Here is a 22,364-nt window from a genome sequence, read left to right on the forward strand (position 1 = left end):
TTGTACAGGCCACTGAAAATTAGAACATGAGGTTGCAAGCATGGGTAAAGACAAGTAGACTGTGTGTCTTGAGTCCGAGATTTTTAGTGATAATGCTGCCAAGTATTTATGGGAGTGTGGGGAATCTCCTGCTCTTCCTGAGCCTTGATTTATGGGTATATAAAATAAGGAATGTTTTAATAGGTCTCTGAGGTCACTTCCAGAACTGAACTGAGGTCACTTCATGTACTGGGGTGTCTCTGAGTCTGATGGACTGAGTTGTGGGTTAACCGGGCTCTTAGGAAATGAGGCCAAGACCAGACCCGGCCACTGACTGTGTGTGTTTCTTGCAGGAACACCATGCTGAGCCTTTGCCTTGAGAATGCAGAGCTGAAAGAGCAGATGGGAGAAGCAATGTCTGATGGATGGGAGATTGAGGAAGACAAGGAGAAGGGCGAGGCGATGGTGGAGACTGTGGTTGCCAAAGGGGGTCTGAATGAGAATAGCCTTCAGGCTGAATTCAGAAAGGTCCAGGGAAAACTGAAGAATGCCCGCCATATCATCAACCTCCTCAAAGAACAGCTGGTGCTGAGCAGCAAGGAAGGGACTAGTAAGCTTAATCCCGAGCTCCTTGTGCACCTGGCCAAGGAGATCAACAGAATGAACACAGAGCTGGTTTACTCTCCTGGAAAGCACCAATGCCTAGAAGAGGAGGGTGTGACCACAAGGCCGTGTCCCCAGACACTGGAGCCTTGGCCTTGGGGCTGCCCTCACAGTGGATGCTCACCAAGTAAGTGTGGGGTTAGATGAAAAGCCCTTGGAGAAAGGCTGGACATGTTTACCTTAAACAGGTCTGCCCTGTGGATCAGAAGGTGCCACGGGAAGGGCATCTTTATACCACAAGTAGTGGTGATAATGTTCCTCTAACATCCAGCCTTTAGAAAGCTTTCTTTTACAACATTATCTCATGAATACTACATGAGTAATTAACTTTCACAAATATTTGAGTGCTTAATTTTCCAGGCAAGACACTAGGCATTAGACACTGGAAACAGCCAATCAGACTTCATCTCTGCCTTTCAGATATTCAACATGGTGGGGAAAGATGGCACAAAACCAGATCATTTCCATAGGATGCAATATAGGGCTACACGGGGCTTTAAGGCAGTCAGTCAGTGGTGTGTAATGACATCTCTTACTTATCGCTGCTGTGTACATCACAGCTCAGCACAGGGGTCTGCTCCTGAGCCTCAAAGGAACTGTCAGGATTGTCTAATAGAGGGGGCTGAGCTGCTGCTGCTGCTAAGTCGCTTCAGTCATGTCCGACTCTGTGAGACCCCATAGACGGCAACCACCAGGCTCCCCCATCCCTGGGATTCTCCAGGCGAGAACACTGGAGTGGGTTGCCATTTCCTTCTCCAATGCATGAAAGTGAAAAATGAAAGTGAAGTCCCTCAGGCATGTCTGACTCTTCGCGACCCCATGGATGGCAGCCTACTAGGCTCCTCCGTCCATGGGATTTTCCAAGCAAGAGTACTGGAGTGGGTTGCCATTGCCTGCTGAGGATTAAGTAAAATGGGTTGCAGAGGACTCTGAGAGAACGACTGGGTGGGAATGCAGGGAGAGATGAGTGGAGGTTCCCACCCCTTCTCTTGTCAACCCCTGAACAAACATTTGCTGAGGGTTCCTCACAGACTCGGGTGGCACTGTGCTGTGTGCTGTAGCAACAGAGATAAATAAAGCATCACCCAGCTCTCCAGGTGCTCAGTCTGGAAGGCAAGTAGCTGCCAAGTGGAGTGAGAAGTGTTACGACAGACACATGGATGAAGTACACAGGGTCCGCAAGGCGAAGCGGCCACCACTGCCTGGGGAGAGCTCAGATGGCCCTGACCCTGTGCTGGCTCTTTTCACAGCTGGATAACCAGCCCCAGACCCATGACCCTGGGCTGCAGTCAGAATTTAGCCTCCCGGGATCCACGAAGCACCTGCGCTCCCAATTGGCACAATGCAAACAACGCTATCAGGATCTCCAGGAGAAGCTGCTGATATCAGAAGCCACTGTCTTTGCCCAGGCCAACCAGCTGGAGAAATAGAGAGTCATGTTTAGTAAGTCTTAAGTTCAACACCACCTGTCTTCTTCCTGAGAAGCTCATACTTTGCAGATTTCACTCTTTTTTCCCAGTCTCATGGCCAGTTTCATCCTGACTCTTACCTTAGCATTGTGGAAGTAGATTGTTGTTGTTTGGTCGCTAAATCATGTCCAACTCTTTTATAACCCATGGATTGTAGCCTGCCAGGCTGTTCTGTCCTTGGGATTTCCCAGGAAAGAATACTGGAGTGGGTTGCCTCCAGGGGATCTCCCTGAGCCAGGGCTCGAATCCAAATCACCTGCTTTGGCAGGTGGACTCTTCACTGAGCCACCAGAGAAGCCCACGGAAGTGGATGCTTAACTTCAATTTGCAAATGGCAGAAACAAATAAATGAATAAAGCAAGTTTGCAGTGACAGCATGGGGGGAAATGAGCTAACATCTAGCTTCACTGATTTCTGGTACAGTCAACAAACTGCCTTACCTCTCTCAACATATGTTGATTGTTTCTCTTCTGCTCCTCTTTGCACCACATTAGACTCTTCAGAAGTATACCATCGTTGTTGGTCTAGAATCAGTGCTTTCTCATAGAACTTCTGCAGTGACATAAATGTTCTGTATCTACGGCACCTGTGGTTATGGAGAACATGAAATGTAGCTAATTCAATTTGGGGATATAAAATTTTATTTAATTTTTATCAGTTTAACATAAAACAGTCACGTTTATAACACTTAACAGAACAGTGCAGATCTTGGTGTCTTTGAAACTCTGAATTAGTTCTGCTCCATTCAAACATTCCCTGAACCCCCATGAACAAAGCATTTGCTAGTTTCCCTGGGGCTTGTAGAGTTGACAGTATGCAGTGTCTGACTTAAACATGTCTGGTCCCAGGGAAGCCCAGGTTATCTGTCGGTAAGCTCACCAAGGGGGAGCAAGCTCACCTGGTGGAGAGAGGTCCTGCTGCCTGGAGCAGGTGTTTCTTCTCCCACCTCAGTCCAAAGAAGCGTCTATCCCACTCTGGGTCTGACCTCCCCAAGGGCCAGGGTGCATGCTGCTGAGGAAGAGAGTGTATGTGGGAAATTAGATCCTCTGTAGCACCCCCTGTCTGTTCCCAAGCAGGTGGATCATTGGTGAAGCAGGACAGCAAGCAGGTGCAGGTGGACCTCCAGGACCTGGGCTATGAGACCTGTGGCCGAAGCGAGAACGAGGCCGAGCGGGAGGAGAGAGCTTGGGTGCGGGGCTCGCCCTCCCAAGCTAGGGGCAGCCTTCATGTTTGGGTGCTGCTGGCCAAGCCCACATCTGATGCGGAGCCGGGCTGAGGGGTGCAGTAGACTGAAGGGCGCACAGGACGGGGGGCAGAAAGTTTGGAGAACTCATGCCCAAAGTGAGGCTGAGTGTGAACTTGAATTTCTACAGTTAGTTTTCAACATGCTGCCTGTTAAAAAAACTTTCAGTGTGAACTTTAAAAAAAATAAATGTTCTATCCAACTGATTATTTTAGAGAAAATACTGTGTATGTGTTAGTCGCTCAGTTGTATCTGACTCTGTGACCTCATGGACTGCGGCCTGCCAGGCTCCTCTGTCCATGGAATTCTCTGGCAAGAATACTGGAGTGGGTTGCCATTCCCTTCTCGAGAGGATCTTCCCAACCAAGGGATAGAACCCAGGACTCCCACATTGCAGGCAGATTCTTTACCACCTGAGCCACAAGGGAAGCCGAAGAATACTGGAGTGGGTAGCCTATCCCTTCTCCAGCAGATCTTCCTGACCCAGGAATCAAACCAGGGTCTCCTGCATTGCAGGCAGATATCAACTAAACTATCAGGTGGATATGCAAACTGTACATCTAAAAAAAGTGTTTTTCTGTTATAAAAGCACTGTAGCTATAGGGACATCCACCAAGTTGAAACTGAGGAGAAAAACACTGAGTAAAATAGAAGGTGACCACACCTGACTTGCAGGGCTCTTGGGAGGACAAGAAATATGGCATTTGGAGGCTAGTACAGTGCCAGCGCTGAATCAAGTACTGCTTTAATTTTTGTTCTAGTAATTATTGTCCTCAAGACCTTGAAGGGCATGGCCTCCGCAGCATGCCCAGCTTTACTCAGGAGGATGTCTTTGTCTTTTCTCAGAGTGTGAGGAGCACAACAGCCTCAGGGAAACAGTCTTGATGGAGGGACTGTGCTCTGGGCAGGGACACCTGGGCTCCACAGTGGCCAGCCCCCCTGGGAAGAAGCCCTCGGAAAGCCAACTAGGGAAGCAGGAGGCGCTCCGGGCATACAGAAAGTCGGAAGACATCTCTGTCCTACATAAGGACATCAAAGATCTGAAGGCCCAGCTGCAGAACGCCAACAAGGTCATTCAGAACCTGAAGAGCCGGGTTCGGTCCCTCTCAGTTACAAGCGATTATTCATCTAGTCTGGAGAGACCCCGAAAACTGAAGGCCGTTGGTGCCCTCGAGGGGTCCTCACCACACAGTGTCACTGATGAGGATGAGGGGTGGCTGTCTGATGGCACTGCGGCTTTCTACCCTCCAGGGCTTCAAGCTAAAAAGGATCTGGAGAGTCTGATCCAGAGGGTGTCCCAGCTAGAAGCCCAGCTCCCAAAACCTGGGACAGAAGGGAAGCTGGCCGAGGAGCTGAGATCTGCCTCGTGGCCTGGGTAAGGAGGGTGCTCTGTGGATCATTGCTTGATTGAAGATGTCTACGTTTCTGTGTGAAATAGGGAAGCCCAGGCAGGTAGAAGAGAGAACCCATTGGGGCAGTCAGAGAAGGACCTATTTCAATGGTAGTCCTGGGTGTTAAGAAAGGACACCTGACCCCTGCTGGGAGATACCAGGTCCCTGGGATTTCCTCTTAGGAAAGTCTTCACACAGCGACAGGACGTATAAGTAGTCAAACTGGAGGCAGACTTCCTGGGTTTGAATCCTAGCTCCAGTACTTACAGGCTGTGCAAACCTCTTTAGTCTTCCTGAGCCTGTTTCTTTATCTATTAAATGAGGAAAATTAGAAAACCTATCTCAAAGGGTGGTTATTAGGTTTAAATGAATTAATCCAAGTTCTTATAATAATGCCTAGCACATATTAAAGCTCTCAACCCTATTTGTGTAATTATTATTGTTTTTGATACTTCGTGTTGAAAAACACTGGACTAGATGTCCATCTCGGTATCTAGGTTATCTATGCTGAGTAACAAACCACCCCAAAGCAGGGGATTCAAACAGTAATTTATGTGGATTGGCTGGGCTTAGTAGGGGTCACTCTCACATCAGGTCTCTCACGCCGTCAGATGATGGCTGGGGCTGGAGTCACTGAGACGTCTGGCTGGAATGGCTTCTTCATCCTCGTGCCTGGTGACACAGTGATCCCTGGCGTCTCTCTTTCTCCACGTGGCTTCCTGTCTTCTGGGGCCTTTGCTCCTGGCCTGGGCCTCTCATAGTGGTGCTCTCAGGGTAGTTTCACTTCAGCAGGGTAGCTGGCTTCCAGGAGTCAGGAAGTAGAAGTTGCCAGGTGAGTTAAGAGTGACTCCTGGACTTGGCGCAGTGTCACCTCCAGTGTGTTGTCTTGGTCAAGGTGGTCACAGGGCCCACACAGATTTGAGGCGGTCGAGAATGACTGCTGCCTAATGATGAAAGAGGGGCACAGCCACACTGTAGCCAAGCATGTGGAACGGGAGCTTGAGTAACGGCCATCTTTGCAAAATACGGTCTGAAGTAATATAGATGGTCTTTGAAGTAGAAGACATGAAAGGACTTATGTGGATTTTTAGGATTTATTGAGTACCTACTCAATAAATCTATTTAGCATTTATTATCAACTGTAAGTCTACACTCTATTGGTGCTGAACGGGAAGTAAAATACAGCACTGTGTTTACCCCCACGGAACTTATTTTTCACTTTGGCGCATGACTAATGCATGCTAAACAGTGGAGGAATGGTGGTGTACCGTGTTGTTTGATGCAGTTTTGTCAGAACAGAATTTACTCTTAAATACATCCTTTGGTTTTGGTGCCAGAATTCAGCATAAACTGAGGAATTCTTAGAGATGCTCTGACAGAAATCTCTACAGTAGCCCCCATAGCTTAATTTTCCATTCTTACTCTTTCCTCTTCTTTCATTCTTTAGGAAATATGATTCCCTGATTCAGGACCAGGCCCGAGAACTATCCTACCTACGTCAGAAAATACGGGAAGGGAGAGGTATCTGTTATCTCCTCACCCAGCACTCGAAAGACACGGTAGAGTCTTTTGAGGACCTCCTAAGGAGCAACGACATTGACTACTACCTGGGACAGAGCTTCCGGGAGCACCTCGCCCAGGGCAGCCAGCTGACAGAACAGTTCACCAGCAAACTCAGCACCAGTAAGTTGGCCTCGTGGCTTCGGGACCCTCTCAGTCACTCCCAGAGCCTAGCCCCCAGTGGCCGCCTCACCTCCACCACAGCTGCTAACCCAAGTCCTGTTTCTACTTCTTTCCCGGGGGCCGTGATGGGATCAGGACTGGCCGGTGGGCCGCACAGAGGAGGAACCACAGGGTTGGAGAGCTCGTGATTACAACTGTAGAAACGTCATCATTTATGGAATGTGCCCTTTGGGAAAGGAGACTGAGTTCATCCAGTGTTGGGGGAGAAAGGGCGGAGGGATGGGAGGACTTCATGGCAATAAAAAGAGCCCTGAATCGAGAACTGCAGGACACAAGCTCTAGCCTGATGCTACCATTCAGTTTCTTTGGGCAAATGACTTACCTTTTGACATCTCTTGTTTCTTCGCCTATTGCCCGGCATCGCACGTGAATATAATTCAAATAAAGGACAGCACCATGCCCACTTGAACGTGGGCATTGAACGTCACAGTACACAGGCCAGGAATATTGGTCATGGTTAGAGTCTTTTACTTAGAATTTCCTGAGAGCACCCAAGGGGGCAGAGCAGGGTCAGTTTTGGGGGCCAAGCAGCCCACATCCCAGGTGCAGGTGCAGAGGTGGGACAGGGCTGTTGGTCACTTCCCTAAAGCAAGAGCAGGTTCTTCGTGAAAGCTGTGAGGGGACACAGAGCTCTCACTGGGAGTCGTTCTGTGGCAGGCCTGGAGCCTGGTATGTTATGGAGGGAATCTGGCCAAGTGCCTTTTAAACATTTTTTGCACTGATTTGGGGCAAAGGCAGCCATGATGGTGATCTCCAGGTCAGGGAAGTTCTGCCTGGTGAGCGCTGGAGATCCCGCAGGTCTGTTCTCTAAAGATGCAGCCTGATGTCTCCCACATGTCCTGACCACACATAGAGTGGTCACTATTTTGCACTCGAATAGGCTCGTGCACTTATAATGTGTAAAGTGAGACCTGTTTAATTTCTTACTGTTTCTTTCTGAATTTGGTTTTCAGAGGATCATAAAAGTGAGAAAGATCAAGCTGGACTTGAGCCTCTGGCTCTGAGGTAATTCAAATAGAATCTGGTAAAGTAATTGGGAACAAGGCCTAAGGGATCAAGGGCTCCAACTTCACAAGACAGAAGTGGGGGCGGAGGGGGTATGGAAAATACTGATTGTAATGAATTCATTTGTTCATGAAACACCTTCCTGTTCCTTTTAGCCTAATTCTTCACACTCTTTTGATAGAATTCTATTGATTTCTATTTGTATAATGATTCTCCAGGCTTAGTAATCTAGAGTCAGTCTGACCTAAAAGTAAACTTACCAAATTTCAAGGGTCCTTGGCACCCCAAGGATCTCCTCTGCTCCCCAACTCTGTGTGTTTAAGTACATGGTGCACTTTTTGCCAAGTTGGCTTACCCCCAAGTGGAGTTAGCAGCTAGTTTAATGGCCACACAGTTTCCTTGGGAAAAAAAGAATTGTGTTACAGTTCCTAATAAAATTCCTCAATGTTGCAGATCTTGGGAGGCTACAGTGCCTTGGAAACCAGTTTTCAATGAGTCATTGCATATTTTCTTATTATGTGCAATAAAATTCAGGCTCAGAGTCCTTTGCAGTTACTAGTTCAAATCCCTTTGTGTCATGAGTGTGTTTTAGACCACTCAGTTCGTTCAGTTCAGTCGCTTAGTCGTGTCCGACTCTTTGTGACCCCATGAACCACAGCACGCCAGGCCTCCCTGTCCATTTCAGGCTCTGAGCCCCACTGTCGCCTCTCAGGTGGATTTTCTCAGTGAAGAAGCAATCTGCAAGTCAGGAATGAAAGCTGCTCACAGTGCTTGCGCTTGGTGCTTTCCCTGACAACAAGGCTCTGCCCTGGTTACATTGTAAGATCAGATTCCAGTTCTTCGAAGAATACCAAACATGTTCTTTCATTCATGGGTTTTGTAGATTCCATCCATCATTCAAGTCATTCTGCTGTACTGTCTTCCAAACCATGAGCAACCAGTTCATCTCAGGGGGTTAAGGCCGAACCCAGCAGCAACCACATCAGCCTCCCAACTCCCCAGAATCCCCCCATGGAGGCCAGCCAGGCCCATCCAGGTATGCACTAGCCAATGGGGCAGGGGCTTCATCTCCTCTCACTCAGCTTTGACTTTTCTTCAGGGATAAGAAAAGCATCATTAGGAGCTTAGATACATTGAATCCTAGACAAAAATCAAGAGACCATTCAAATTCACTAATAGGGTCTGACTAGTCTTTAACTACCGTAGAAAAATAAATAATCCACATCAGACTTTGAGCTGCATACCAATTTTGACCAGTAGTTGGCTAATCATTTTAAAAGAATCATCTTCATTTCTTTCTCTCATTTTACCCTGGGAATCAAAGAGGCAAAATGTTTCTCTCAGGATTATTGCAGCCAGAGAGCAAAAAGAAATTTCCACCTGCTGCTCTCTTGTGTCTTTTCCCCATTTTCTCTGCAGAGGAGCCTCTGTAGTTGGTGGGGCTATTTCCTTCATAGGTGAGAATGCTTCAATATCCGTAGAAGGAATTCTGTTCACATTACATTATCTTTCATGGTTTTATGAATGGGTCGGTGATCCTTGAGATATACATGGTGTATATCTTAGACAGACAGAGTTGTATATTTCATTTACCTGCCTCAGGTTAGTTACCAGGGGGTGTATTATCCAATCACAGCTCCACACTAGCAATGCACAGAACAGGCAAACCTTATTCTCACCTGCTGCCCCCCAACAAGACGGGCTGGCTGCCTGCCTTCAGCGTGGTTGTGGTGAGGTTGCGTTCAGTAGAGACACCTACAGAAGAACACTTTTCTTCTGCCATCCTTGTCCCTCTTGAGAGCAAGTCACCCAAATCTTAAGGAAAAGAATGTGTCCAACTCTTTCTGGGCTCAAAGTTTCTGGGCCAAAATTTCCAGCTAAACCAGGAAATCATGGGGAAAAACCATTCGTCAAGCACTGTAGACATCTCTGTGAATGCTTTGGGATTAAAAAGAGCAGAAGGTCGAAGGTTTTAGAGTCAGAGTGCCTCTCTGAAGGAGGCCTGGGCTGTGTCACTTGGTAATTCAGGGTCTTGTACTGCTCTGATACCATGTCAGCGTCCTGGGATAAGGGATGTTTTTCGGAATGTGATCACTGTCTTCTGTGTGGAACAGTCTCCACAAGTCTAGACGTTTTGGGTTCTGCTCCCTCCGTGGGCTACATGCCCTTCAAATGTTTTTAGGAAAAGGAGAGAGATTCAAACATCAGAACTTCCCAGGCTTCCTGAAATCTATAGATGGGCTGCATAATGATCACCTGTGAAGTTTTTCTTTTAAAAAACTTTCTGACAAGAGTTTATGATTCAGTAGGTTTGCATCAAGGATGGAAGAATCCACATATGTTTAGCATTTTCCTTAAACTATTTGAATGTTCAGACAGATTTTTGCATGCCACTGTGTCTGTCAGTTTGCCAAGGCTTTTATTTTTCCTTTGGTGAATGAGCACAGTGATTTGGGATTCTCAAGTTTGTTTCCATCAGCCTTGAATTTCATGCATTAGTCATGCCAGCGTCCCCACTCTCCTAGTCCACTCCTGTCCTCCTCAGGGTGAGTCCTGTTGCTTTCAGGAGTGCTAGGTGTAGGGGAGTCTTGTCACAGAGGCCAGGACTGGCCCACGCTGGCAGCAGCACCCCAGGGCTCCTGAGAGCATTCAGGCAGAGCCATCCTGACCTGCCATGCCCAGATGGCTAGGATGGGGCTCTCATGGCTGCCTGAGCTATGGTAATGCTACCTTGCCATTTTATAACCAGTTGTTTTCCAGATGAGCATAGAATGTGAATGCAGGATAGCCCTGGCAGGGGAGAAGAAGGAGCGGGTGAGATAAGCCAGCCTCTTGGGTAGCTCTGCTCCCCCTTGGCCATCTTAGTCATCATCACATTGAATGACAGACACTCCCCAGGGAGACACCTGGTCAGGAAATAGTTTCACCTTCTCAATCTTTCACCCGTTCTTTTCTCTCCCTTTCAGTCTAATGACTTGTGTCCTTTCTCCCTGACTTTCTGTTTCTAGGCCTTCATTTCCAATCCATACCCACGCTGGTTAGCCTTCCCCAGGCACCACTGCCCTCAGCTCCACCCAGCTTCCTGCCTTTCAGCTCTGCTGGCCCTCCCCTCCCTGGCTGCTGTGAGACGCCCATGGTCTCCTTGGCGGAGGCTCAGCAGGAGCTGCAGATGCTGCGGAAGCAGTTAGGAGAAAGTGAGCACTTCCTGCTGCGTTCGTGTGCTTGCGGACGGCGGACCCACACTGTGTGTCTCTGCATGGCTTTGGCTGGATGGCAGAGTTTTCAAAATAACACAGGGGTACACGCTATCAGTGGACGACTGTGGGAGAGCTGTGCTTGCTATTTTTGGAAATATATTTGCTGTTATCTTTCTCATGTGTGTGTTTCATCAGTTAGTAGGTAACTAACTATGCTTCTGTGTGAAATAAGAAAAGAACTTCACATGATGAATTTGCCCTCTAGTAGTGCTTTTAAAAACACTAGAAAGCAATTTGAAATTACCTTATAACCATGGTCTGTGCCTGTAAAGAAGAGCTTGGATGGGCCAGAGATTGATGGTCACCATAGACCACAAGCTGAGAATGTGTACACCTTGAGCCCCATTTAGACCACATTAGTATCCCTGAAATTGGATACACTGTCTACTCTAACATTAGTTTGATTTCCAGCTAGACCGAGATCATTTTTAAGGAGAGTCTGCACATGTTCCTTCCAGCAGGCAGTGAGGTCTAAGAGGCTACCTTCTGCTACCAGTGTTACACGGGTATAGCAATCTAAGGACCTACCAACGTGAACATGGTCTCACCTTGTGTGCCAGGGCCAGGGCAGAGAACTAAAACTCAGAGAGTGAGGTTACTTGATCAAGGTCACTAGGAAGGGCGAGAAATGGGCTTGAATTTGGATCTTCTGCTCCTAGTTCCATGTTTCCATCATACCTTCTCCATCTGGAATGGTTTTTTTTTTTTTTTAATTTGTTTTTATTTTTATTGGGCTCTAGGGAATGGGATGGGGAATACCTCTGTTAAATTATGCCCCATTAGAAGATGTCCATTCTAACTTTCCTGGGATAGCTTTCGGAGTTTTTTCTTTTTCTTGGAGCCGCTGTTCTTGTTGGCAGCAGCCTCTTCGGGTCCACTGCTGAGTGGCTCCTCCTTGGAAGACAATTTCCGCTTTTTCTTGGGGACCCTCTTGTTTTCTGACTCATCAGCGTCAGTAACTGGTTCCTCTTTGGGAAAAGATTTCTTCCTCTTGGGAAGACTTCCAGTACCAGCTGTCTCTTCAAGATCACTACTAACTAGCTCTTCCTTGGAAAAAGATTTCTTTTTCTTGGGTTTGGAAAAAGAGACAGATGGGTCTTCCATTCCATTCTCCTGAAGAGCCTCCTGGGGCTTTTGCTTTTTCTTCTTTTTGGGTCTTTCACTTGTCTCCTCACACTCCTCCGGGGCACTGCTATTTTCTGAAGAAGCCAGGGCAATTGCAGCCAGCCTTTTCTTTTCCTTCTTCAAGCGTTTCTTCACCTGTTTCTCGAGCTTCCTAGTAATCTCAGCAGCCGCTTCCTCTGCCTGAACTATTGCTTCCTTCATGACATCCAGATTCTTTCGGGGAATCTCTCCAGTCTCATAGAACGACAGCTGCTCCTCAACTTGTTCTCGAAGCTTCTCCCCAAAAACACTGGTGGGCACCTCAGAGAAGCAATCGATTCGTGAGGCAATACTGCATTTGTTTGCCAGGTATTGGGAGATGCGACCTTTGTTCTTGGCAGCTGCTCGGCCAATGAAGGTAGAGTGGAAAATGAGTCCATATTTTGGGGTGTTACCCCTTGTCTTCAAGGCTCTGGAAACTTGGTCCCTTTGCTGGGCCCAGGGAATCACTCAGACACCAGGACTGGCCATCACCCCCATAGCAGAGGACTGTATAGGTCAGGGAGCCCTGGTCAACCATCACTGTGATCCCCAAATGGAATGGTTTTGTTACAGTCCTGCTGAGAGCACAGGCTGAGCTCAGCTGAACAATGCTGGAGTCCCCTTGCCAAAGTCTTTTCTCTCTTTAGAGATGACAGCATGTGCTATTCTCTCTGAACTAGAACTTGCTACCACGCTACCATAGCAGGTCTGGAACCAACAACTGATGGATAACAAATCTGTTCCATGCCGAAAGGCACGAGTGTTCACTAGACTACTTTTCATTTCCTCACTTCCTTTTCTTCCATCTTTCCACATTGTCAAGTTGTCTTTGCCCAAAGCTAGAGACAGGAAGGAGAGCACTGTGCATGAAATGGTCTGCTGATGCGGGTTGAACTGGAGTCACAACCAGTCTGTTCCATGGGCCAGATTTTGGATGGTCCAGCCTTGGCAAGAAAGGCTGTAGCGCTTTCTTTGCCTTGTTAAGCACAGTCCTCTCCAAAGAGCTCATCAGCTCTCCTCCTGTGCTTTAAACCAAGCTTCCGAGTGGATAGTGGTGCAGGGCAGCTTCTCAGGTCTCTATGGAGCTAATCTTCTTGTGCAAGTGTCTGTCTGGTGTTTTTGCACAGTTTAGGGCATGCAGAGCGCATGTATTGTGTGGCCAGGGAGACTGGAACATGAGACTACTGATCCCTGTTACTGATAGATTTGAAGCCTCCTGCGACCTTGGTGAGAAAGTAAGCTGAGTGTCAACAACCACTGATTTCCCCTTTGCCTTGTGTGGGGTTGGGGTTGAAAAAGGTGTGGATGAGGTAGGGAGTCATGTCTCTTAAATCCTGGACTGTAATTTGCATGCTTACATTTTTCATCCCCCTCCTTAATTTCCACTGATCCTAATGAATATCTAGTAGTTTTCAAATTGGGGAAGGGGAGATGCTTGACAATACTTCTCAAACTTTCCTGCCTTTTAGAATCAGCTAGGACGATTTTAAAACATTCAGTACCTAAGCTGAACCACATACCCGTTAAGGTCAGATCTCTGGGGAACCAGGCACTGGTACTTGTTTTTACCTTATCTCAGATGATTCCAGAATGTAGCCAAATTTGAGAACAGTTATAAATAAGGATCAAAATTGGCAACTGCCAACTATATTAATCCCTCAAAGGGGGTTGACTTGGTTGGAAGACACCAGGACTTCACTCCTCACTCCTGTTTCTTAGGCAGAGCTACCTGTTTGCTGCTGATGTCGATAATCCCTAGAAAGCAGTCGTCTGAATGTGAATATCCTGAACTATAGCCAGTTCACTTCTTTCCCTCTCTCACCCAGCTGGGATTATTTTTAAATAGAAGCGGAGATGATGGGAAGGCCCATGATTTCACAGGATCTATGAAGGCATCAGCCTATGAAATGAAAGGTCCTACCTCCCCCATGGGAGAGTGTTCATGACTCTTCAGATGCAAGTGATGACATTTCAGTTCCTTGAATCGTGTTGAGTAAGATTCAAATCACCCCTAAGCGTATACAGAACCTCCCCCAACCTCAGCAAAGAATTCAGTCTGGAGTGACTGGGTCCACCATTCTAGCTGGATTTATGCCCCCTTTCTCTTCTGACAACCCCAAAGGAAAACTAGAAAAACTGGCACTTTAGCTTCCGGAACAGCAAGTACTCACAGGAACACAAATATTCCTGTTCGCAGGTGTGCTCAGTGCTATGGCCATCACACTCTGAACCCCTGACTTTCCCAGTGAGTTCTCCCCAGGAACTTCCTGGACTCTATCATGAGGCAATATCACGGGAGCCAGGTTAGGGCCACAGGACTTTCCTGTTGTGTCCATGGGTGACTTTATTCACCCCCTACCTCTTGTGTCTCTTGCTCACAAATACACGGGGTGAGAGTCGCAGCCTCCAGGGTCTAAGTCTCCATCTCACTGGTGTTCCGCAGCCGCTGAGGCCTCCGCCCGTGTGTCCCCGTCAGTGTCCGTTCTCCTCAATCACGCGCTTCCTGGCTGATCCTTGTGTTCGCTACTGCTTCTCACTCATGTTTCCTTCTGCCCAGGTGTCACCAGTGTTCATCCTGCTTCCCCAGACACATTGCCAACCGACCATATAGAAGCCAGACCTTCCCACTACCGCAACCCTACCCAGCCCCTCTGTCCTCCAAGCAGCACCACCGAACTGGGCAGAATCCTGGAGCCTGGGTACCTGGGCAGCAGTGGCCAGTGGGACATGATGAGACCTCAGAAAGGGAGCATATCTGGGGACCTATCCTCAGGCTCCTCCATGTACCAGCTTAACTCCAAACCCACAGGTAAATACAAAGCCGAGCAGGTCAATTGTTTCTCTAAACCATATGGAACCTCTTGCATTTACCAGTTACCCTGGCAAATGGACATGTACACTTACAACTCCCTTACATGCACCCCTATATGGGAGGAGGCCCATGGGGCTTGCTTAGTACCAGCTGTCCTGTGTTTAAAACTAAATTACTCTTTTATTAGGGTAAAAGTGATAGGTTATTTAATTTTAAACCTTTTTTTGTGTGTGTTGGGGTATACCCGATTAACAATGTTGTGATAGTTTCAGATGAACAGCAGAGGGACTCAGTGATACATACACACATACCCATTCTGCCTCAAACTCCCCTCCCATCCAGGCTGCCACATAATATGAACAGAGTTCTATGAGCTATACAGTAGGTCCTTGATGGTTATCCATTTTAAATATAGCAGTGTGTACATGTCCATCCAAAATGCCCTATCTCTTTCCCCCAACCTTCCCCCTGGCAACCATAAGTTTGTTGTCTAAGTTTGTGAGTCTCTTTCTTTTTTTCTAAGTAAGTTCATTTGTATCATTTCTTTTTAGAATCCACATATAAGGGATGTCATATGATATTTCTCCTTCGCTGACTTCACTCAGTATAACAATCTCTAAGCCCATTCATGTTGCTGCAATGGCATTATTTCATTATTTTTTATGGCTGAGTAATATTCCACTGTGGTGTTGGAGAAGACTCTTGAGAGTCCCTTATACTGCAAGGAGATCCAACCAGTCCATTCTAAAGGAGATCAATCCTGGATGTTCATTGGAGGGACTGATGCTAAAGCTGAAACTCCAGTACTTTGGCCACCTCATGAGACGAGTTGACTCACTGGAAAAGACTCTGATGCTGGGAAAGGTTGGGGGCGGGAGGAGAAGGGGACGACGGAGAATGAGATGGCTGGATGGCATCACCGACTCTGTGGACATGAGTTTGAGTGAACTCCGGGAGTTGGTGATGGACAGGGAGGCCTGGCGTGCTGTGATTCCTGGGGTCGCGGAGAGTCGGACACGACTGAGCGACTGAACTGAACTGAACTGAATATTCCACTATGTGTGTGTGTATACATACATATATATATATATACACATACATATATATATGTTGCCGCCATTCACTCTTTAAACAAAGTCACCTGAGCTCCCATATGCCCATGAGAGAGGACAGTGATGTTTAAGGGTCTTGCTGAGAGGCCACTGGCAAAGCCCACAAGTGGGCCCCAGGGTGCTCCATCTCCACCTCTTCCTGTCCTCCTGGGTGGCTGCAGGGGCTGACCTGCTAGAGGAGCATCTTGGTGAATTCTGCAACCTGCGCCAGCGCCTGGAGGAGTCCATCTGCATTAACGATCGCCTGCGGGAGCAGCTGGAACACAGGCTCAGCTCCACTGCCCGCGAAAGCGGTAGGAGAGGGCCAGGGCCTCCTATTTCTGGTCTACTTAGGGAGAATCTAAGGTTGCCCTAGAGAAGAGCGTCACAGATTTCAAAGCACTGTGGTCTGCTTTCCTCCACTTGCTCCTTACAGTCAGCAAGGCAGGGGGCAAGGACCATTCCCTCCCCTTGTTGCTGTATCTGAGCTCAGAGAGTAGCTCTCCTCACTGCAGATCTAACCAGATCTGGTCCACAGAATCCTCTGACTTCTCCTTCACCCTAAAGCTGCTCATTTGCTGCCTGCTGACTTCTGTGCCCTGGTTCTGTGACTGGCATGTGGTGGAGCCAGGTCTGCAAGGCCTCCTGCAGCCGCTCACCAAAGTGGCCTTCCTGCCCACACTCTCCCCCAGGCTGCTGACACCGGGAGGCCGGCCTTTCCAAACACCCTTGACCTGTCCACACTGCAGCAAGAGCAGCTATTTAGGGAACAGAGCCTCCTGAACTGCTCACCCAGGGCACATGAAATGCATGCAAAGAACTCCTGCAGAGGAGCCACAGCAAAGCCAGGCATTCAGCCCAGCAGACTTCGTCCCACCAGGAGACAAGTCCTCAGGGTTTTCTGCTGGGTTGGGACAGTGTCTTTGGAGGCAGAGAACGAGCAAACAGAGATCCACTGTTACACAAATGTGTAACTTACCTGCTTGCACTTCCTCGGACAGGCTCCACCTCTAACTTCTACAGTCTGGGCCTGGAGTCCACACCTCAGCTTTCCAATGAGAACAGAGTCCTTCGGGAAGAAAACCACAGGCTTCAGGCTCAGCTCAGTCATGTTTCCAGAGGTGAGTGCCAAAAGCCACAAACTGTGGTCAGTGTTGTATCCCTTTCTTCCCTGGCCATACCCATCACCAGGTATGGAGAACCTAAGAGAGGAGAAGGTGGAGAGAACAGAGCTGCTCAGACCCACCAACACCAAACTCCCATAGCTTTTCTCACTCTAGAAAGGGCTACTTTCTGACAATCCCGAACCGTGGGCCCTCAGACGCCTAGGCTCCAGGGAGGAGGAGCTGTAGGAAAGCCACTTCTGTGCGACCCACGTGCAGTGATTCAGTCATTAGCCACCAACCTGGACACCAGTAAGTGCCCGTCCTACCTCCCCACACTCACAGCTGGTTTCAGTCCAGGAAAGGGAGGAGCAGGAGGCCTACACACCCTCTCAGGCTCTTCCAAGACCTCGCGGAAGCTCCCTGTGTCCCTCTCGTGCTGATGTGCTGTGTCTCCTCTCCATCTCCCTCCTCCTACACTCAGGGCTCCTCTCTGGTCCCTGGTCCTCATGACTGTGTCTGGAGGTGCTAGAAAAACATCTTCCAGAGCTTTCTCAACACTTTTGAGTGGGCATCCATGTGTGGGCATCTTTTCCTTTGGGCCTGGGGAGCGGGGGGTGGGTGCTGACCTTAGTGTTAATTGAGTTAATGGAATCAATGTATTTTCCATCACAAATTATTTTTATTTACAAATATTTATTGAATATGCAAACAGACAAAGAATAGTCGCTAAGAGGATTAAGCCCAGAATGAAATAATGCTTGTAGGAAAGGAAAAAGATATTAAGAGAGGTTTCTACATAAGCCTCTTGATCCTTGGCAAAACTCGCGAGTGGATTATTGCATAGAGGGTATGTGAGTACTTAGAAAATAGAGTTAGGAAGCAAGAGTGTGTTCCCTGAAACCAAGGTGGGCCATACTGAATCACAGCAGCAACCTCTTTCTGCAGAGAAAGAGGCTCCCACTCCTTGGAGCATGTGAGTGTAACAGCAGACACTGGCTTTGCCTCTCAGGCAGCATAAGCTGGCCTTCCTTTCACCTTAGTTCTGTTTGTCTGGATGAATGTGCTTGGGCTTAATCTTCCTGCTGACCTTTGACCCTATGATATAAGTACTCCTGTGTTCTGCTTACCAGAGCACTCCCAGGAAACAGAATGCCTGAGGGAGGCTCTACTGACCTCTCGATCCCGCCTTCAAGAGCTGGAAATGGAGCTGGAGCACCAAAAGGTGGACGAGCAGCAGCTACTGGAACACCTGAAGGAGAAGCAGCAGGAGATCTTGCATTTCCAGGAGGAACGCCTGTCTCTCCAGGAGAAAGACTCCAGGTTAGAGGGAGCCCGTTGGAAAGGAAGATGGCCGTATTTTCAGATTTAGAAAAAGGGATATTGGCAAGTCAGTGAATGGTCCTTTTTGGAAACCTTGATATCCCCTCTGCTATTTCAGATTTATGGGTAACTTTGAACAGAAGGAAGGACTTCTCTAGGAATGACTTTTTCACTCCAAAGTTGAGAGAGTAAAACCCTCTTATGTAAGGCTTCAGCATATCAGATTCTGGAGAAAGTCCTTCCAGTGAGTTTTAGGATATGAGTCCCATCATAACCTAGGAGGTCGACACCAGCCTTGATGCTGCTTCCCAGCATAAACCCTGTAATAATTGCTGGACAACATGACAAGACCCGGTGGGGCAGCAAGAACACCAGGTGGTGTGTCCCAGGTGTGATGGCTAACCGCACAGCTCTAAGCAGAGGGACGTGACCTCCTGAGCCTCTCTCACCACATCTGTGGAATAAAGGCAGCGGTCTTCATGACACCTCAGGAGACATCCAGGGCTAAAATTCTCTGATGCAAAAGTTGGCTCAGAGCCTCTTGCCCTGATAGGAATCCACCTGCTCAGTGGACCCTTGCTTCTCCCTTGCCAGGCTGCAGCATAACCTGGCCCTCCTGCAGCAACAGTGTGAAGAGAAACAGCAGCTTTTCCAGTCCCTCCAGTCAGAGCTACAGATCTATGAGGCACTTTATGGCAACTCCAAGAAGGAGCTGAAAGGTATGTTTTCCCTTCTTCCCCACCCTGTGGGCTTCTTGTTCTTGCTAAAGCTTCCGGTGAAGTCTTTACCTTGGAGTTCTGGAGATCTTGGAAACTTACTTTGTTCTATCTGAGAAAAAGCCTCAGTCATTGAGGATCCCAATAAGAAGGGGGGAATGCTCACATACAAAGCCCAGATGCTGGTTACAAGAGCAAGGTTTAGCCTACAGATCCTTAAAAATAGGCTACAAGAGTCAAACTTCACCTACCTGGATGGTCTGAGACAAGTTAATCAAAGTTAGATTATGCAGTGATTTTAAAAAAATGCAAAGAACCATTCTGGTGGTGTCATCATTTGAAAACGTCTCAGATGTGAATTCTGATCACCCATGCAGCAATTGTTGCAGACAACCAGCTCCCACGCTGACCTTTCCCCAAGTGAGAAAGAAGTTTTCTTTAAAGATATTTTTATTCTGGGTATAATTAATTTATCAGAAAAATAACTTGCAGATATTTCTCTAAGTCCTTTTAGTGTCTTTGGAAGTCAGCACTTTTTAGATTCTATTGAACATCAAATTTTTTTCTTGTATTGTTTATGCTTTTCTTTATGTCCTAGCGAAGAAAGCTTTGTCTATCTCAAGATCATAAAGATTTCCCTGTATTTTTCTTCCTGAAGTTTTATAGTTTTTGCTCTTACGTTTAGGCTTGTGTTTCATTTTGAATTAATTTTGTATATGATGTGACAGAAAGGTTAAAGTTCTTTTTTCCCCATATTGATATCCAGTTTCTCCAGCACCATTTGTTACAAAGAATGTCCTTGTCCCATTTAATTACCTTGGCAGTTTTGTTGACAATCAATTGACCATAATTTCTGTTAGTAATATTTTGTAATTTTTGGTATTTTCATCTTTCATATTTTAACTTTTACATAAATATTTCTCATGTGTGGGATAACATTTTCATTTCAAATGCCAAGTGATTTTTTTGCTAGGATATAGAAACACAATTGATTTTTCATCACCACGACCATCCTCAAATTGCTTGGCATCTCCATTGAAAAACAACTGCTGAGGCAAAAAAATCACTTGCCAATATATGTGTGAGTCTATTTCTGAGTTCTTCACTCTGTTCCATTAATCAATATGTCCATTCTTCCACCAATAACAAACTGTCTTCATTGTTAGAGTTTTATAGTAAGATCTGAATTTGTTTGGGTAAGTCTTCACACTTTGTTATTTTTGTTTCTCTTTTAAAATTAAAAAAAATGTATCGGAGTATATTTGATACACAATGTGTTAGTTTCAGGTGTACAGAAAAGTGATATAGTTATACATAGACATATATCCATTCATTTTCAGAATCTTTTCCCATATAGGTTATTACAGAGGATGTTTATGTTAATACCAAACTCCTAATTTATCCCTCCCCCCATCTTTACCTTTTGGTAACCAGAAGTTTGTTTTCTAGGTCTGTGAGTCAGTTTCTCTTTGTAAATAAGTTCACTTGTATTCATTTTTTAAGATTCCATATATAAGTGATATTATATTTGTGTTTTTCTGTCTGATTGATTTCACTTAGTATGATAATCTCTAGGTCCACCCATGTTGCTGCAAATGGCATTATCTCATTCTTTTTTATGGCTAAGCAATACTTTGGCCACCTCATGCGACGAGTTGACTCACTGGAAAAGAGTCTGATGCTAGGAAGGATTGGGGGTGGGTGGAGACGGGGATGACAAAGAATGAGATAGTGGATGGCATCACCAACTCGATGGACGTGAGTTTGAGTGAACTCCGGGAGTTGGTGATGGACAGGGAGGCCTGGCGTGCTGTGATTCATGGGGTCGCAAAGAGTCTTACACGACTGAGCGACTGAACTGAACTGAATAGCCCATTGTATACATGCACCATATCTCCTTTAATCATTCGTCAGTGGACATTTAGGTTGCTTCCATGTCTTGGCTATTGTAAGCAGTACTGCTGTGAACATTGGGGCACAAGGATCTTTTCCAAGCATGGTTTTCTTCAGATTTATGCTCAGGAGTGGAATTGGTGGATCATATGGTAGCTCTATTTTTAGGTTTTTAAGGAACCTCCATACTGTTCTCCCTGTGTCTACACTAAATTCCCACCAACGGGATAGGAAGGTTCCCTTTTCTCCACAACCAACCTAGCATTTATTGTTTGAAGATATTTTGATGATGGCCATTCTGGCCAGTGTAAGGTAATACCCCATTGTAGTTTTGATTTGCATTTCTCTAATAATTAGCCATGTTAAGCATCTTTTCATGTGGTTTATCACCATCTGAAATGTCCTCTTTGGAGAATGTCTATTTAGATCTTCTGTTTTTTGATTGGGTTGTTTGTTTCTTTGATATTGAGCTGCAACAGCTGTTTGTATAATTTGGAGATTAATCCCTTGTCAATCAGTTGATTGCAAATATTTTCTCCCATGCTGTGGGTTGTCTTTTCATTTTGTTGATGGTTTCCTTTGCTGTGCAAAAGCTTGTTAAGTTTAATTAGGTCCCATTTGTTTCTTTCCATTTTTATTTCTTTAATCTAGGAGATGGATCCAAAAAGAACTTGATGAGATTTATGTCAAAGGGTGTTCTGCTTCGGTTTCCCTCTAAGAGTTGTATAGTATCCAGTCTTACATCTAGATCTTTAATCCATTTTGAGTTTGTTTCTGTGTATGGTGTTAGAAATGTTCTAATTTCATTCATTTACATGTAACCGTCCAGTTTTCTCAGCATCACTTATTGAAGAGACTACCTTATATACATTGTAGAGTCTTGCCTCCATTGTTGTTGATTAATTAATCATGGGTGCATGGGTTTATTTCTGGGGTTTCTAGCCTGTTCTATTGATCTTTGTGTCAGTACCATACTGCTTTGATTACTGTATCTTTGTACTGTAGTCTGAAATCAGGGAGCCTGATTCCTCCAGCTTCATTTTTCTTTGTTAAGATTGCTTTGGCTATTTGCGCTCTTTTGTGTTGCTATACAAATTTTAAGATTTCTGTCCTAGATCTGCAAAAAATTTCATTGGTAATTTGATAGGGGTTGCATCAAATCTGTAGATTGCCTTGGGTAGTGTAGTCATTTTAACAATATTGATTCTTCCAATCCAAGAACATGGTATATCTGTCAATCTGTTTGTGTCATGTGCGATTTCTTTCACCAGCATCTTATAGTTTTCAGAAGATAGGTCTTTAGCCTCCTTAGGTAGGTTTACACCTAGATATTTTATTCTTTTTGATATGATGGTAAATGAGATTGTTTCCTTAATATCACTTCCTGACCTTTTGTTGTTAGTATATAGAATTGCAAGATATTTCTGTGTATTAATTTTGTATCCTGCAACTTTACCAAATTCATTGATCAGCTCTAGTAGTTTTCTGGTAGCATCTTTAGGATTTTCTATGTGTAGAATAACCAGTCCA

The 22,364-nt window shown here is 46.2% G+C and overlaps 2 protein-coding genes and 1 non-coding gene across 3 annotated transcripts in view; 1 reads left to right on the forward strand and 2 right to left on the reverse strand.

The window, feature by feature from the left end:
• LOC148778149 (myomegalin-like) overlaps nt 1–22,364 on the reverse strand; it is a 162,717-nt gene that overhangs the window by 21,459 nt on the left and 118,894 nt on the right.
• LOC129535555 (myomegalin-like) overlaps nt 1–22,364 on the forward strand; it is a 45,673-nt gene that overhangs the window by 8,565 nt on the left and 14,744 nt on the right. Inside the window, 15 exon segments of the mRNA XM_088836018.1 lie at nt 333–714; nt 716–769; nt 1,893–2,085; nt 3,188–3,292; nt 4,189–4,729; nt 6,193–6,428; nt 7,442–7,493; nt 8,206–8,237; nt 8,377–8,529; nt 10,502–10,687; nt 14,454–14,705; nt 15,982–16,113; nt 16,801–16,920; nt 18,036–18,225; nt 18,820–18,944. Of these exon segments, the coding sequence (XP_088692144.1) occupies nt 333–714; nt 716–769; nt 1,893–2,085; nt 3,188–3,292; nt 4,189–4,729; nt 6,193–6,428; nt 7,442–7,493; nt 8,206–8,237; nt 8,377–8,529; nt 10,502–10,687; nt 14,454–14,705; nt 15,982–16,113; nt 16,801–16,920; nt 18,036–18,225; nt 18,820–18,944 (2,753 nt within the window).
• On the reverse strand, nt 12,359–12,444 carry LOC148778150 (small nucleolar RNA SNORD86). Its single transcript, XR_016037355.1, has one exon. It is a non-coding gene; the product is annotated as a small nucleolar RNA SNORD86 (small nucleolar RNA).

Source organism: Moschus berezovskii, chromosome 4, assembly GCF_049115385.1.
Source record: "Moschus berezovskii isolate FMDL1 chromosome 4, NW_MosBer_1.0, whole genome shotgun sequence".
Classification (NCBI taxonomy): Eukaryota; Metazoa; Chordata; class Mammalia; order Artiodactyla; family Moschidae; genus Moschus; species Moschus berezovskii.